The sequence below is a fragment of the Parasteatoda tepidariorum genome, chromosome 4 (genome assembly GCF_043381705.1).
Source record: "Parasteatoda tepidariorum isolate YZ-2023 chromosome 4, CAS_Ptep_4.0, whole genome shotgun sequence".
Lineage (NCBI taxonomy): Eukaryota > Metazoa > Arthropoda > Arachnida > Araneae > Theridiidae > Parasteatoda > Parasteatoda tepidariorum.
In genome coordinates, this window is record NC_092207.1 from 6,965,689 (window position 1) to 6,980,873 (window position 15,185).

At 31.0% G+C, this 15,185-nt stretch overlaps 1 protein-coding gene across 4 annotated transcripts in view; it reads left to right on the forward strand.

The window, feature by feature from the left end:
- Positions 1–15,185, forward strand: part of LOC107447408 (uncharacterized) — a 39,872-nt gene that overhangs the window by 12,046 nt on the left and 12,641 nt on the right. For 2 of the 4 annotated variants that reach the window (XM_016062317.3, XM_016062319.3), the window contains exons 2-4: positions 10,092–10,297; positions 11,337–11,480; positions 13,675–14,931. In XM_016062317.3, the coding sequence (XP_015917803.2) occupies positions 10,108–10,297; positions 11,337–11,480; positions 13,675–14,931 (1,591 nt within the window). In that variant the 5' untranslated portion in view covers positions 10,092–10,107. Of the gene's footprint in view, positions 1–2,166; positions 2,260–5,908; positions 6,120–10,091; positions 10,298–11,336; positions 11,481–13,674; positions 14,932–15,185 lie in introns of those variants that run through there. The other 2 variants (XM_071179390.1, XM_016062316.3) reach the window with 2 other exon arrangements.

A 15,185-nucleotide genomic window follows, 5' to 3' on the forward strand; every position in this document is an offset into this window, starting at 1 on the left:
ATATATATATATATATAATAATAGCGTAGTAAATTAATACAAAAAGGTCCTATAACTTCATAATATTTTTGAAAATTTTAAAAATGTATTTCCATTAAAAGATTTTAACATAATTACAAAGCTTTAAATATAATAAATCTCTTGGTAGAACTATATTTAATTATAATGTTCGAAGCAAAAATTTAGGGAGGATTAATGTATCCGATTATAAATGTCACTGTGAAGAAGAGAAATATTTTCATTTTGTTGATAAACATCATAAACATATTATTACTGGTAATTTAAATATTATAGAAAACTTAGAACTTAAGAATTTAAAGATAAAGGGTACAACATTTAGATCCGTTTACCATATATCAATTAATAAAATTCTAAAATACTTTCTTAATTATCTCAATAGTTTTTGTTTAAAGATATCAAATATATTCTCTTTACCTTTAGGTATGCTAACAGAATGGAAATGGGGTGTTTATTATTACTTTAAAAACTTTGTTTTCAATAATAAGGATAATTTAAATAACAGTAACAATTCAAAAAATTTTTCTAATATTGTTCAGTCAATTAATTAAGTACAAAAAAATTTTGTAGTTCCTACAATAACTAGGCAATCTTCTGAAAAAAATATTATGATGAACTTTTAAATACGGAGTTAAAAAATATTAAAAATTTTAAGCTTAGTAATTTAAATATTTATATTGTCATTAAAAAAAATTTTAGCTTTTCATAAGAGGTTAAAAATTAAAATTAGCAATATACAATTTCCTTACTTAATTATCAGTCCAAAATTTCCTAAAATTCCCATAAAATTACCTAGCTGAACCTCGCACTATTTTCCCTAACTATTTAAAGAAAACAATTAACAATATTCGTAAAGAAGGTTTTTCTTGGATCATTACTAATCATCAACCGATTTTAGAATTTACTAAACATAATAAAATTAGTTGTATTGCGACTTTTGATTTCCAGGATCTTTTCAATAGCGTTGAATAATTACTATGATTTTAAAAATATCCTTAATTGCAATTGTGATTATTGGGAAATTCTAATTAATTTTTGCCTTTTTAATTATTATCCTTAAAATGGAAAAGATATTTTTCTTCAAATTGATTGAATACCACAAGGATCTAATTTTTCATCTCTCTTAGCTAACTTATTTTTGCATTTTTATGAAAAAAATTATACTCTTCATATTAAATTTGTTTTTAGATTTATTGATGATTTAATTATCTTTAATTTTCAAGATTATACTATTTTATTAAATAGTATTTGCCCCTAGGAATTTTGCCTTGTTCACATGATGAAAATATTACTTTAAATTTTCTAGATTTGGGTAATATAAAAGTAGAAAAAATCTGCTTTCTTGATTTATATGATAAAATAAATTAATTTAATTTAACATAAATAAGCTAATTACTTGGAATTTTAATGATTCTAAGAACATCTATTTAAATACCATTTTTAATCAAATGAATAGAATTAAAAGAATAAGTAGTAATTATCCAAAAAAAACAAATAGACAAATTCTTTCAGAATTTGAAAAAAAAACCAATGGATACCCAACTAAAGTTAAATTCTATATAAAATCATTGAGTTAATTGTATTTTATTGTAAATAAATTTATTAGAAAACCTTTTTGCTAATTTATATAATTTTTACCATGTGCAAATTCATTTAAGCAAATCCGTGGCTAAAATTATGCGCAAAACAGGCAATTCATGTTTCTTTCTATCTTCTATTTTATTTCATTTTTCTTGAATAAAAGTTAATTTTCAAAAATTATTAAATTTCAAAAATTATTAAATTTCAAACATTATTAATTGTCAGCTTCTTTAAATTATCCAGTATAATATCATATTGCGCACATCCATTTTCGGGCCCATCGTTGGTAACTAACAAATTAAGCGCTCTTCATTACTGAAGTAAGAACGCACTATAAAACAAAACCCCTCTATTTACGCTTCTGTTATCTTATTTGTAATCTGGTAATCTTGCTACGAAAATATTTTAAATGATTCTTGAAACATTTCCCGTTCATGTAAATAAATTTGAATTCGCTCTTCGCTTTATAGATTTCGTTTTATATTTTGTTCTGCTTTTTTCTTTTTATTTTATTTTCTGTTTTTACGTGATATTTTTACTTAATGTGTTCTATTTTATTTTTTTTAGTGCTCCTCACACTATGGTATCAATATATTTTCTTTGTCTATATTGATACAATGTTAGAAAGCACTCCTTTTTGCGGATATAGCGTGTGAGCTGGTGAGCTAATGAAAAGATTATATCTTTTATTTTCCGAATTTTTTTAATTTTTTCCCCTTTTTTGGATTTTTACTATTATTATTTTTTTTCTTTTTCCCTTTTTTCATTGTTCTGTAATTTATTTCCANTATATATATATTCTTCTCTGCGAAAAATCGGAAAGATGGTAGATGGTGGAGCCATTGAAACACAACCATTTATCCTTTTTCTTGACACAATATAAAAAGCAAAGAAACTATTCGGTTGTAAACTTAGAAGATCATTATAATAATCCTCTTTAGCTTGGTCTAAAAGTTCACAGCAGAAAAGAAATAATAAACCAATAATTGCAATGACAACGGAAGTTCTATAAAAGAAAAGAAAAATTTTTCGACCTTGAAACGAGTTTTTCTAGCGAAAGAATGATTTTTTCTTGAATTGATATTATTATAAGTGTATAAGACGATCGAACAACCACATTATTAGAGTTGACCGCCGAGAACCTTGTATTTTTTTTTTTTTTTTAGGTTTTAGAGTATTAATATTTAAAAAAAGTCGCGGTTTTACTTCCGTATCCCGACTTTTACACCACTTTCCAAATATTATTTTACCCAAGTGAATGCAACTCTCTGGGTTTAAGTATAATGAACATACATTGAAAAAAAAAACTTGATCTACAAATAACAGGGGAACGTATAAAAATTAAGTAGAAATCCAGGCCTAGTAAAAAGAATAAATATATGCTTAGAGCAGCGATTCCCAAATGCTGTTCTGCGGAACCCTAGTGTTCTGAAATGTCACACGGGTTCCGAGAGTCAGTCATTTTTAAATCAGTAATGAGTTTTGAATCTTGTAATTATGTTTATTTAGAAACCTACAATTTATTTCAAATTTTGATTATTTTTATGAAATTACTTTAATTTAAAACGCTGGTAAAAAAAATTGCATTAGTATTTCTCGAACTTTTCATATCAAAATAAAATTACCAAATTCAAGAAAAAGGAATTATGTTTCTTTGATAACTGTTCTCTTCATTTATAAAAGTTATTTTTCAAGAACGCTAAATTCAGCTTATCTGATTCATTTTCCAGTAAATATATGGGCCAAAAACAAATGCAGAGCATGACTAGACGCCACTACAGGCCTACGGATTCAATTGTTTGACATAAATTATAATTATTTTTATGATTATTTTAAAAGCTTTATTGATAAAACGATTATTGAAATATTATCATAATAATTAGTAGTTGTTCTTTGGTTTCTATGTTCATATCTTCTAATAAGTATAAATTTTATTTATTAAATTATGGTTCCGACCTAAGATGCTCGATCAGTGAGTGTTCCGTTGTTTTAAAATATTAGGAACCGGTGGTATAGGTCGTATTCTGTAACAAATAATATTTCTAAAGTTCTTTTCATGCGTCTCTCATATAAACATCGTTTATGTTTAGACGGCCTAAAAATCCAGCCTTAGTACATTTTAATCTTTATTTATAGAACAAACGAATTCTACCATCATTGGAGCTGTTGTGGCTCAGGGGATAGAGCATTCGCCTTCTAATGAGGTGAACCGGGTTCGAATCCCAGCGATGGCTAGTCGAGTGGAATTCCGCGCTCGGTTCGCACCGACCACAGTACTGATATAAATTATCCTCGTTGGTAGACGGTTCATGGGTTAGAGTTCCCTTGCCGTCAGGCTAAGGAACCCCGAAAATCGTCAGTGGTTTTCGGGTTTTCCCTCTCCATATAGTGCAAATGAGGACAAATGCGATCAAAATCGCCCTCCACGAAGAGAAATTTCTCCCAATACTAGATCCAGTAGTTTCCTTGTCTTTTGGATTGGGTTCAAAATGACAAAGCTATGGAGTCGAAAATTAACCGGTAAATAACCCGAAAATTTGGGTCGGTTGTTCAACGACGGTAATTGAATAAAATAAAAAAATTCTATCATCAGCATTTTAAAATGAACATAATCGTAGTTAAAGTAAACTTACTTTTCAGGATCCGTTTTGAATTTTATTGTCTTGAAAGAACCAAATTGTCGCGTATGATGTAGTTGGGCTTGGAAGGAAATAAAAACAAGTAAAATAATTCGGCCTATAATATTTATATGAAATATTTAAATGATAACTATCAAGACATTTGAAAGAATGTATTTAAAATACATAGTAAAAAAAATATTTCACAATGAAATATAAAACTGGGCAAACACAATGAAAATTTATTCTCACAAAATAAGCTTCACTCATAGTAGATACCTGTTTCAAGCTATTTTTATATATTTCAAACAATTTTTATGCATTTCAAACAATTTTTTTGTATTTTAAACAATTTTAGTATATTTAAAACAAATTTCGATAGATTTTATGTTGTTTCGAAAATATTCAGTGATATCTTGTAAATCAAAGTTTTGCGAATTCAAAACATTTTCAAACTTTTCACGCACACATACTCTCACTTTATCTAGGGTCGATTAATAATTTTTTATAAATTTATTTTTCAATAAAATTGCACATAATTCTAAGTTACAATCCTGAGAGAAGTATGAGAGATGAGAAAATATAGAGAAAAAAAATAGAAATAATCTAATTAATAAAGATAATGAAAATAGAAGAAGTAAAAGTATTAAAATAAAATATTTGTAAAATATTCAAAAAAAATTTCATTTAAAAATTACTATTAAAAAGCCGGAAAACAAAATAATAAAAAGATATGATCTCCTCATCAGCTCACACGATTATATCCCCTAAAAGGAGTGCTTTCTGAGTGGTAGCTGATGACGAGATTGTACGTTTTCATTATTTTGTTTTCCTGCTTTTTAATGTTTCTTTTAAATGAAAAGTTTTTTTAAATGTATATATATATATATATATATATCTANTATATATATATATATATATATATATATATATATATATATATATATATATATATATATATATATATATATATATATATATATATATATATATATATATATATATATATATATATATATATATATATATATATATATATATATATATATATATATATATATATATATATATATATATATATATATATATATATATATATATATATATATATATATATATATATATATATATATATATATATATATATATATATATATATATATATATATATATATATATATATATATATATATATATATATATATATATATATATATATATATATATATATATATATATATATATATATATATATATATATATATATATATATATATATATATATATATATATATATATATATATATATATATATATATATATATATATATATATATATATATATATATATATATATATATATATATATATATATATATATATAAATTTTTTCCGGAACGCATAGCAATAAAAATCATTTTTTTCAAAAGTTTGAAAATTATTTTTTTAAAACTTGAATAATATATTTTTTTAATTTTTCTTCATTTTGATTTATTGTCCAAAAAAAGAACAATTGAATTTACATTTAAATAATTCGATCATTTATTAAAAAAAATTACAAAAGTGTAAGAAGGGAAGTGTAAAAAGAATATCAGGATATAAACGTAGTGCAGTTTATCCTTGATCCCTTATTTGATTCGGAATCAATGAACGAACATCCTGATACGCAAAGAACAATTTTCCAGATGATGGTTACTGAATATACCGCAAAATTAAAACGAACAAAATGATATTCTGTTCGTGCAGCTAACGGTTTGCGCCAAGAGTTGTGTCAAGATGGACTTAAGGTTAATTGACCAGTTGTGACAATTCGGGGATGATCTTTTTTTGTTTTCTTCTTCCTCTTTAAATATGATTGATGTGATTGTTCTATTCAGATTATTCGAAAATGTTACAAACCAGGTAAGTGCCTTTATGTATTTTCTTAACGGTATAAATACGAACATAAGACAGTTTCGAACAATTAATTCGCTCATTTAATTTTGTGTTTAAATTATATCTGTTACTTGAATATTAGTTCTCCTTAGAGTAAAGACAGGCTTAGACCTATTGAAAAATTGATGATCGCCACTGGCGATTAAAATGTTGATTGTCATTCTTTCACCATTTTTTATTTGGCAAAAATGCCTCTCATGTGCTATTGCTATTTAATTTATCTTTAATAAACATGGAATTATAAAAATTTTAGAATATCGAGAAAATTAGTTTTTTTCACACTTGTCTCTTAAAACTTTTCTTAATTTTAGAAATAAAACTTGTAATGTTTACCATATATTAGGAAATAATTCAAAAAGAAATGCCTTACGTCATTAATATCAACAGTTGCTTGGGTATATTTCCGTATCGTGATCTGTCGCGCCAACTACAATTGCCAAGGTGCCAAATAGATTTTATAGTTGCAATTTATTTTCTTTTTTTAGAAACGTGTGGATGTTTGCCCGGGGATGGCTACGAGTTATATCTTTTGAGTTGGTTCCTTTCTGAATTTTTTTTTCTCTTTTTTAGTTTCTCGCGGGCCACTGCCCGGAAGTTGTCAAGACTCGGCGATTATTCTGCCACAGATCACGATACGGAAATCTCCCCAGTTGATTAAACGTTTGTGGCCACATGTTTTACGAAACGATACTGCTAAAAAATGATACAACTGGCCAATATACTAATTAGAAGTTAAAAAGGAAAACACGCCCTAACTCTCGGAACCTCTAGGACCTCGTTTACATTTTTACAAAGTCATGTTTCACAAGAATACCCTTACAATAGAAACAAATAAGTCAAGTTAAAAACTCGTAAAATGAAATCGACTACAATCAAGGCCTGATATAGAAATATGGGGGCCCTAGACACAGAACTATCAGGGGGACCCCTAATCATAAGTTTTAAAAAATACACTTTTTGTTTATGTATGAAGTGCCTTTAATTTTTTTATAACATGGGTAAATAATGTATTAGTTAATTTAAACTTATATTTATTAAAAGTTTTGTTAACTCATGATTCTAATGTGCAATTCTTAAGTAAAAAATAAGAAAAAAAAAATATTTGTAACAATAAGAGGCTTTTAGAAATATGGAGGCCCTAGACCTGGGCCTCTCCGGCCTTATGATAAAGCAGGCAGTGACTATGATACCTGCTGCGTTAAGAAGGACGTTTGGCCTATAAAAACCATTACATACTCCAACAATCATTTAAATGTAAAGGAAATTCTCATTCTTGAACAAACAATATTTTCTTATAATGAGTCGGGAGCCGTGAATACTCAGGGGATAGAGCGCTCGCCCTCCAATCAGATGAATCGGGTTCGAATCCCAGCGATGGCTGGTCAATACGCATTCCGCATCTGGCTTACACAGTGCTGATATAAAATATCCTCAGTGGTAGACGGATCATGAATAAGAGACCCTTTACCGTCAGGCTCACAGTGGGAGATTTCCGTGGTTTTCCTCACCATTCAACGCAAATGCAGGTTAGTTCCATTAAAGTATTCCTCCAGAAAGGGCCGGCCAGGTGGGTGAGCGGTTAGCGTGCCTGATTCGAACCCGCAGCTATTGGCTTCAATTAAGCCAATGGTTGCAGGTTCGAATCCCGCTCTGGGCATTGATATTTTTCTCTATGCGTTGACCTCTGTATGTGATGTGTGAATGTTGCCCACTCTATGAACAGGTATCTGTGGCAGTATGGCGTGAGTAGTTTTGCTCGCCTCCATGACTTAGGTTCACAGGTGTCCACTTCTCGGGTAAAGAACGTAAAAGTTCAGTATCCGCCATTAGAAAAAATAAAGTCATCCAGAAAGGCAAATTTCTCCCTATACTTCATCCAGGAATTCTCTTGTCTTCTGGATTGGGTTCAAAATTACAAAGCTACAGAGTTGAACATTAGTAGTCGGAGTTGAACATTAGTAGTCGGAGTTGAACATTAGTAGTCCCAAAAAAAAATTGGGTCGGCCGTTTAACGACGGTTATAAAATAGAATATAATGAGTTGGCCTATTACTACGGTGAAAAGAAAGGAAGATTTTTAAAAAATATTGAAAAATAATAATTTTAGCATTTTACTAACTATAATTAATTAAAAATGTGTATGTGTTACGAAATAATAGCAGCACTGAAAATTCATCTTATTTCTTTGTCCTTGAAAAGTAATTTTCTTAAAAATAGGTCCCCTATTTGATAAATGTGCATAAAAAATATTACGAGTGTGCATATCGGAAGGATGAATATAAATCAGCACTATTCTTTCCTTATAGGTTATTTTATTTGTCAGGTTAACAAAGTGTACAAATCATACATTTTATTCCGCCTCGAATCACTCCATCCTTTAAAAATATCTCATTTCTTTAAAAAAAACAAAAATAGAGAGATTTGCATGCATGTCAAACAGATCGATTGAGACTGTTTTTATTTAAGGGGAGGAATGCCATCAGAACTTTCAAACAATCGTTTTTTTTCTTTCATGAAGGCATCGGAAAGGACGTTGAACATAAGTAATCGTAAACCCACAAAATCGGGTCGGCTGTTCAACGACGGTTTTAAAATAAAAAAATAAAATGCTCGTCCGTGTGAAAGACATGAACAAGAAGGGTGACTCATTAAAACGGCGGACCTTTTCAATTATTTAAACGACATCATCACAGATGCCTCTCGAAACAAAATTAAAAACGAGTCTTCGTGGGAGTCCTTTAATAATTATGTCTCGTTGATTCTTAATGTCAGGTAAGCATAAATAATATTGCAAGTTAGGGTGACCTACCCCCTTTTATATAGCTATTTGAAACTACGCGTTTATTCTGTTCTCTTTTAAAAAACGTTTCTATAAACCAAACTAATCAGATATTATTAAAAAAAATTTTTTTTAAAAAAAGATGTACTCAAGTTATTATGCGAGTTTAGAGGAAAATTGCGTGATTGCGCTGAATCTAAACCTGTGGTTTTCCAAAAGGTGTTCACACGTTAGCCTGAATGCCGCTGCAAAGTTGCGAATTCTACTTCTAGACATAAAATCTAATTTTTAGGCAATAAATTGATAAACGATGAAAAAAATTAGGATTTCGTATTAATTATTTTCAAACTCATTACTAGTCCTGATAATTAATAAGTTCGCAATTGCTGATGAAGTCGGGATTTCAGCAAAAAAAAAAAAAAATGTTGATCATTTAGGGTTTTATAGCCGAAATGAAATTGGGAACCACTTATCTGAACTATGGTGAATTTTCAGCAATCAGTAAAACCACTTTCAGGGCTCTTAGAAACGTGCTTCGCTTATTTTAATGACATAAAGTTAAACGGGAGGGGCGAAAATTTATGTTAAGTTTCAAGTTCTTTAAATGTCTTGATTGTATGCCGGGATAGCCTGGTTAGCAGAATGCTGGATTCCTGTTCGTGAGAACGGGAGTTAGAGTCCAGTCAGCCGAAGACTCCCGGTACAGTAAACGGTGACTGGTGCACATTAAACATTTAAGGTCACAAAGTCCTCCATGTTCCCATAACAAATAATACCTCTGAATGTACTGAATTGGAGATTGATTGTTTCTGGTTCAGGTCAGAATTACGATCTGTGGTTGGATGTATGAATGGGTCCGCCCTATAAACGGGTGTGACTTCTTGGTCATAGATGGCGCCACTGGAAAACAAGAGCAATCGCCCCTTTTCTGCCTTCACAGCCGACGACAACAGCAACAACAACATTTGTCTTGATGTGTGCTTGACTGTTAACAGTCGATGATTCATTACTTGCGATTTTTTACGCAGTGCGAAAACCGGGTATTCAACTATAATATAATAAAAAGGCGTCTCTTTTAAAACCGTTTGTGAGAGCTATCTTAAAATCTGAGGATTTATTTTATTAAAATCTTTACATTTTGACTGTTATATATTTTTTTAGATCCAGTGAATGCTAAATGGACTTAGAGAAGAAAGTGAAAGAGAACTGGGTGGTAGCATTCTCATGCTGTTTCATCAATTTTCTTCTTTATGGAGTGGCCAGATTGTCTGGTATGATGATGGTAGCTGTCTCGGAGGCTTTTCAGACGAACAGAGCCAGTGCATCCCTACCCTTCAGTGTCAGCACTTCCGTCAGAAATTTATCTGGTAAAATTTTTTTTTCCTCTACCGTCATTGAACTAAATACATTCTTATTCTATATCTATGTAATTTTTAACCAGACCCAGAAGACAAAGAAACCCTCCTAAACCAAGCATTGAAACAAGAACTGGGTAAAATCCTGGAATAGTCCACCCGTTGGCTACTTTTTGAAATCTCGCCAAGTTGGCGATTATTACTTGGATCAACGTTGTCATTTTATTATTAAATTATTAGAAATTTATTAAAATACTTTTAATAAAATAAAATAAAAAACAATTTATGTTTCAAAAACAACATATCTCCCCGAAATATTTTCCAGAAACCTAGTTTGGCGGGACTTCAAAAATCGCTTGACAATATTTCAAACAGTCACTAGGCGAAATTTCAAGAAATCGCCACGGAATGGGCTATTCTGGGGTCCATATTAAAAGTTGAGCAATATATTTGATGACAGTAATCAATAACCCTGAAACCGAGGTCATCACGTTTAATTGTCATTAAAATTGCTATTATAAATAATAAAATATATCCATAATTACTTCTAAACATATATCATTCCTATTGGTAGACGTAGGTGTAAATATTATTATAATTGCAATCCCAACTTTCGATTGCCTATAATGGCAACTAAATCGATAATTGTTACTTGCAATCATTCACACCTCGAGTTGTGGAGCATGATGAGACTTTTGAATTGGACTACACCAGCCAATCTGGTGGAATCCCTGTTTGATGGAGGAGAGTATTATGCAAATGTAAATCACAAAATAAAAATTACATTTCCTAATTGGGGAATAATTACCGTTGCCATCAATTTTCAGCTAAATATTTTAAAAAAATCATGTTATAGGACAACAGTAGGTTGAAAACTTCGAAAAAAAATGCATTGTCTTCATTTTGTTTAATTTGTAACAGTTACCGATAATTTTTAATGGAGACGGATTATTTCGTTTTGTTCTGACATATATTTTATGAACAATAATTTACTTACAAAATAATATTTAACTAAAACAACTTAAAAAAGAACTATTTCTCTTCTATTAAGGTTTCTTTGTTGGGTACATGGGTCAACGCTTTGGTCTACGCCCAACAATTGCTATGGGCTGTGGTCTTTCTTCTCTTGGAGCTGCCCTCTGCTTATTTGTCACTGATATTCGTTGGATGGTTGTTTGTTGGGGTGGAATATTCGGTAAGTTGGATACCTTCATTACAACTTCTACATTCTTAATAAAATATTTTATATCAGCAGGAAAATCGGTAACTTTCCTGCTTACAGAATTCTTGATGGTCCCGTTAAAAAAATTTTATGATTTACATTGGTTTCAGTGCGATTTATGATGTTCCAACATCATTGGATGGTCATCATCATCCATCATGCAATCATGGTTGTTGATACAACAACTTCCATCATTTCATAATGGAAAATGCTAGTTTAATACAATGATTGTTAACTAACAAGAGAAATTTTGTTTAGCTTCAACAATCCCTGATGGTTTATGATGGTTCCAACAATACATTTCTATGATAAGAATTCTTGTTGGTTCTCAGGAATATAAAAATTTAGTTTTTTTTTTAATGCTGGACCATCATAAATTAGTCCGAATCCCTACACTGGAATGATGGTTGTTTATAATAGTTTCAATATTTAATTTCTAAGATACTATGGTCCCGCAGTGGACTGATCGTTAAGACACGCTTCCCTCCAGATCACCGAAGTCAAGCATCGCTGGCTGCGGTCAGTGTGCGGGTGGGTGACCAGTAGGGACCGAGGGTGTGCGGTATGGGTCCTCGTTAAACTGTGCTACCGTAAGGTGTTCGACTTCGCGCGCAGGTCGTCGGGCTACCGAAGCGGGGGTGCCATCCTCTCCGCAGAGGATCAAAATTGTGATGGCATGTCTTCGGATCATCATCCGGGATGTTTCCCAGACCGTCGCCAATAGCCCATTGTGCAGCTCTAGTGCGACGTAAATTAACAACAACAACTAAGATACTATGATGGAAATTCGTGATGGTCCATAATGGTACATTTATGGAATGGTTTAATGGAAATTCTTATGGGTTCAGCAGGAATATACCATCAAAACACTTATACGTTTTTTATGTTAAACCTTCATAAATCAGTCCTAGTTCTAACAATGGGGTGATGGTTACCATTAATTGTCCATGATGGAATTATTGATGGTTTCCACCAAGACTATGGTGGTTCATCAATGGAAAACCATCAAAAATTCTGACTAGGGTAAGTAGATTGACCCCCTGAATCTCCCCCCTTGTCATGATCATGATTCTTTTGATTGGGTAAAAGAAGAGAATACTTTCACCGTTAAAACTCAGGAGAAAAATTTTAAGACAAAAACAGCAGCAGCAAGAAGGGAAATTCGACTTAAAAGGAAAAAATAATCCTAGGAAACAATAATTTTTCATTTCTGTTCTTTATTTCATTATTATTTTATTTAATCAAACATTTTTCAGATCCCAAGCCTCTCTTCCTCCAAATGCATTTAAATAGCAAAAGTTATAACTTTGTCTGATATTGGCTGAAAAGTTCACAAAAGTTTTCACCAAAAAATCCTGGTAATGTAAGAGGGTTCCTGAATTACTCCTCCCCCCCCCCTCTTCCCAACTCTAAGCGAAATTTGAGACTAACATATTCAGTATTTGATGGTGCTTCCATTACGAGAGGAAATCCTACGATATCTCCGTCCTTGTTCATTTTCATGCTTTAGAAATATATATATTCTTTTCAAAATCTTGTTATGTCGAATTTTTTTCGAAATAGAATGTGAATTATTTTTGAAAAATCACTAAGTAAATGCATTGTAAAACTATTCTTTTTTATTTAATGCATAATTATTTTTGTCTTACTTTGAAAAATAAACTTTAAATAAAGCTATTATTATATAAATATTTATTAGTAGCTATTATGTTTCATGACTTTACTTTTTAGAGTATATTTTCCTACTTTTTAGTTCGAACATATTTAATTCTGAACTTGCTATCTCAAAAAACCCATTATCTCGAAGTTTGTTTAGCTTACCTTCAACTATGAGATATCAAAAGTTTTTATATATATATATCCTTTCTGTATGATCATACATTCTGAAACTGATCTCAAATTCATTAAATTCGTGAAACTTTAAGCTTCTCATGTTTAATATATATTCCCATTTATTTAGGGCTTTCCAAGAAATAGTTTTTACTGAAGAAATAATTATTTTGACTCTGATACTTAAAACTGAATACTTTCTTTGTTTTGTATCGAAAAATATTTTGTGATTTTGCACCCTAATAGACGTTATAGTACATTAAAATAAATTCAATAAATGACAGATGACGGATATATAATGAGGCGAAAATTAATTTTTGTCCAACTTATGTTTCAGGAATAGGGTTCGGATTAGCCACTTGCCTTTTACCCCTGGCCATCAATCAAAGTTTCAGTCGATACAGAGGTATTGCTTCTGGAATCTCCTATTCCGGATCCTACATAGGTTCCTTCGTATTTCCCTCCTTGGTTGTGGCGCTTCTCAACGAATATGGAATCTCTGGAGCTCTACTCGTCATTTCTGGAACATTCCTAAATGGCTGTGCAGTGGCTTTTTTACTTCGCGAACCGACCAAAAAAACCTTCAGCATTCCTGGAAAAGAGAATACAAATAAATTATATATTCAGCTATGGCGAAAAATGAAGTGTTTATTCCGCGCTCTAAAAAAGCAAAAATTTGAAATAATCTCAAATTATTCATCCATTTATTGCATTTCTCCTCGACCTGTAAATATTCTAATGCGTGATGATTCAGCAATAAATAACAAATCTTGCTGCGAGCTTATATCTTACAAAAACTCATCTACCAAGCAAATAAGTAAAAGCTACTTTTTGGATTGTAATCGATACCCACGCTGCTCCAGTAACAAGAGCATATGGTATTATTTCCAAACGCGAATGAAAAAAGCGAAATACAAACGAAAAATAACGAGAATTAAGTTTTCACTTGCCACTGCCATCACTAAAAAACGATTTTCATTTCATAAACAATTGTTCCATTTTCCTATCGAGGATGCCAAGTTGGTTTCGTTCAAAATACGAAAACTTTCTCTCGTCTGCGTGAAAGTGAGAGCGAACAAGTTTACCGAAACGAGAAATGATTCCAATTTACACAATCATCCCTCGAACTCGGCTCACCCACAATTTAGTAAAATTGTTCATGCTGATGAATGTTCGTCAGAACGCAAACATTTTTCTCACCGTATCGACATTGAACCGTTCTTTTCGAAGGAAGAAAAGAACAAACATTTCGAGGTTGCAACTGACGAGACTCAATGCTTGTCGAAAGGCGATGACAAGTTAACAGATATTGAACCCGAGTACTCCAAGGAGAGGACGCGTTCCCTTTTAAAGGACACTGGCAGGTGCCTATTCGGATGGTCTCGCTTGTATGCTGATCCCATGTTCGTGCTGATCGCCGTCACAATGTCACTCCACACGTTCGTGGTGGTGTGCATGATAACCATTATCGAAGATTTCGCGAAGGACGTTGGAATCCCTGAATGTCAAGTTCACTATGTCCTCATGGTCTTATCCATAGCTGACCTTATCGGATCCTTGACACTGGGACTCATCACTGACAGAGGATTCTTATGTAAGTAGTTCATTCATTTTTTTTCTTTCTTTCTTTCCTTCTAACCTTGCTATTGAATTTTGATAACGCAGTTTCATTTGCATAATGATGCTTTCGTGACATTGCTGCACAAACAATAATATTTTTCTATGCACGCCATATTTCCATTGGAAATTATACAGGAAAACGTTAAATTTCATTAGTTTACTTTTAAATATCTGTACTGACAACAAAATGTCCTTTCTCTTTTATATATATATATAATCATTCCTATT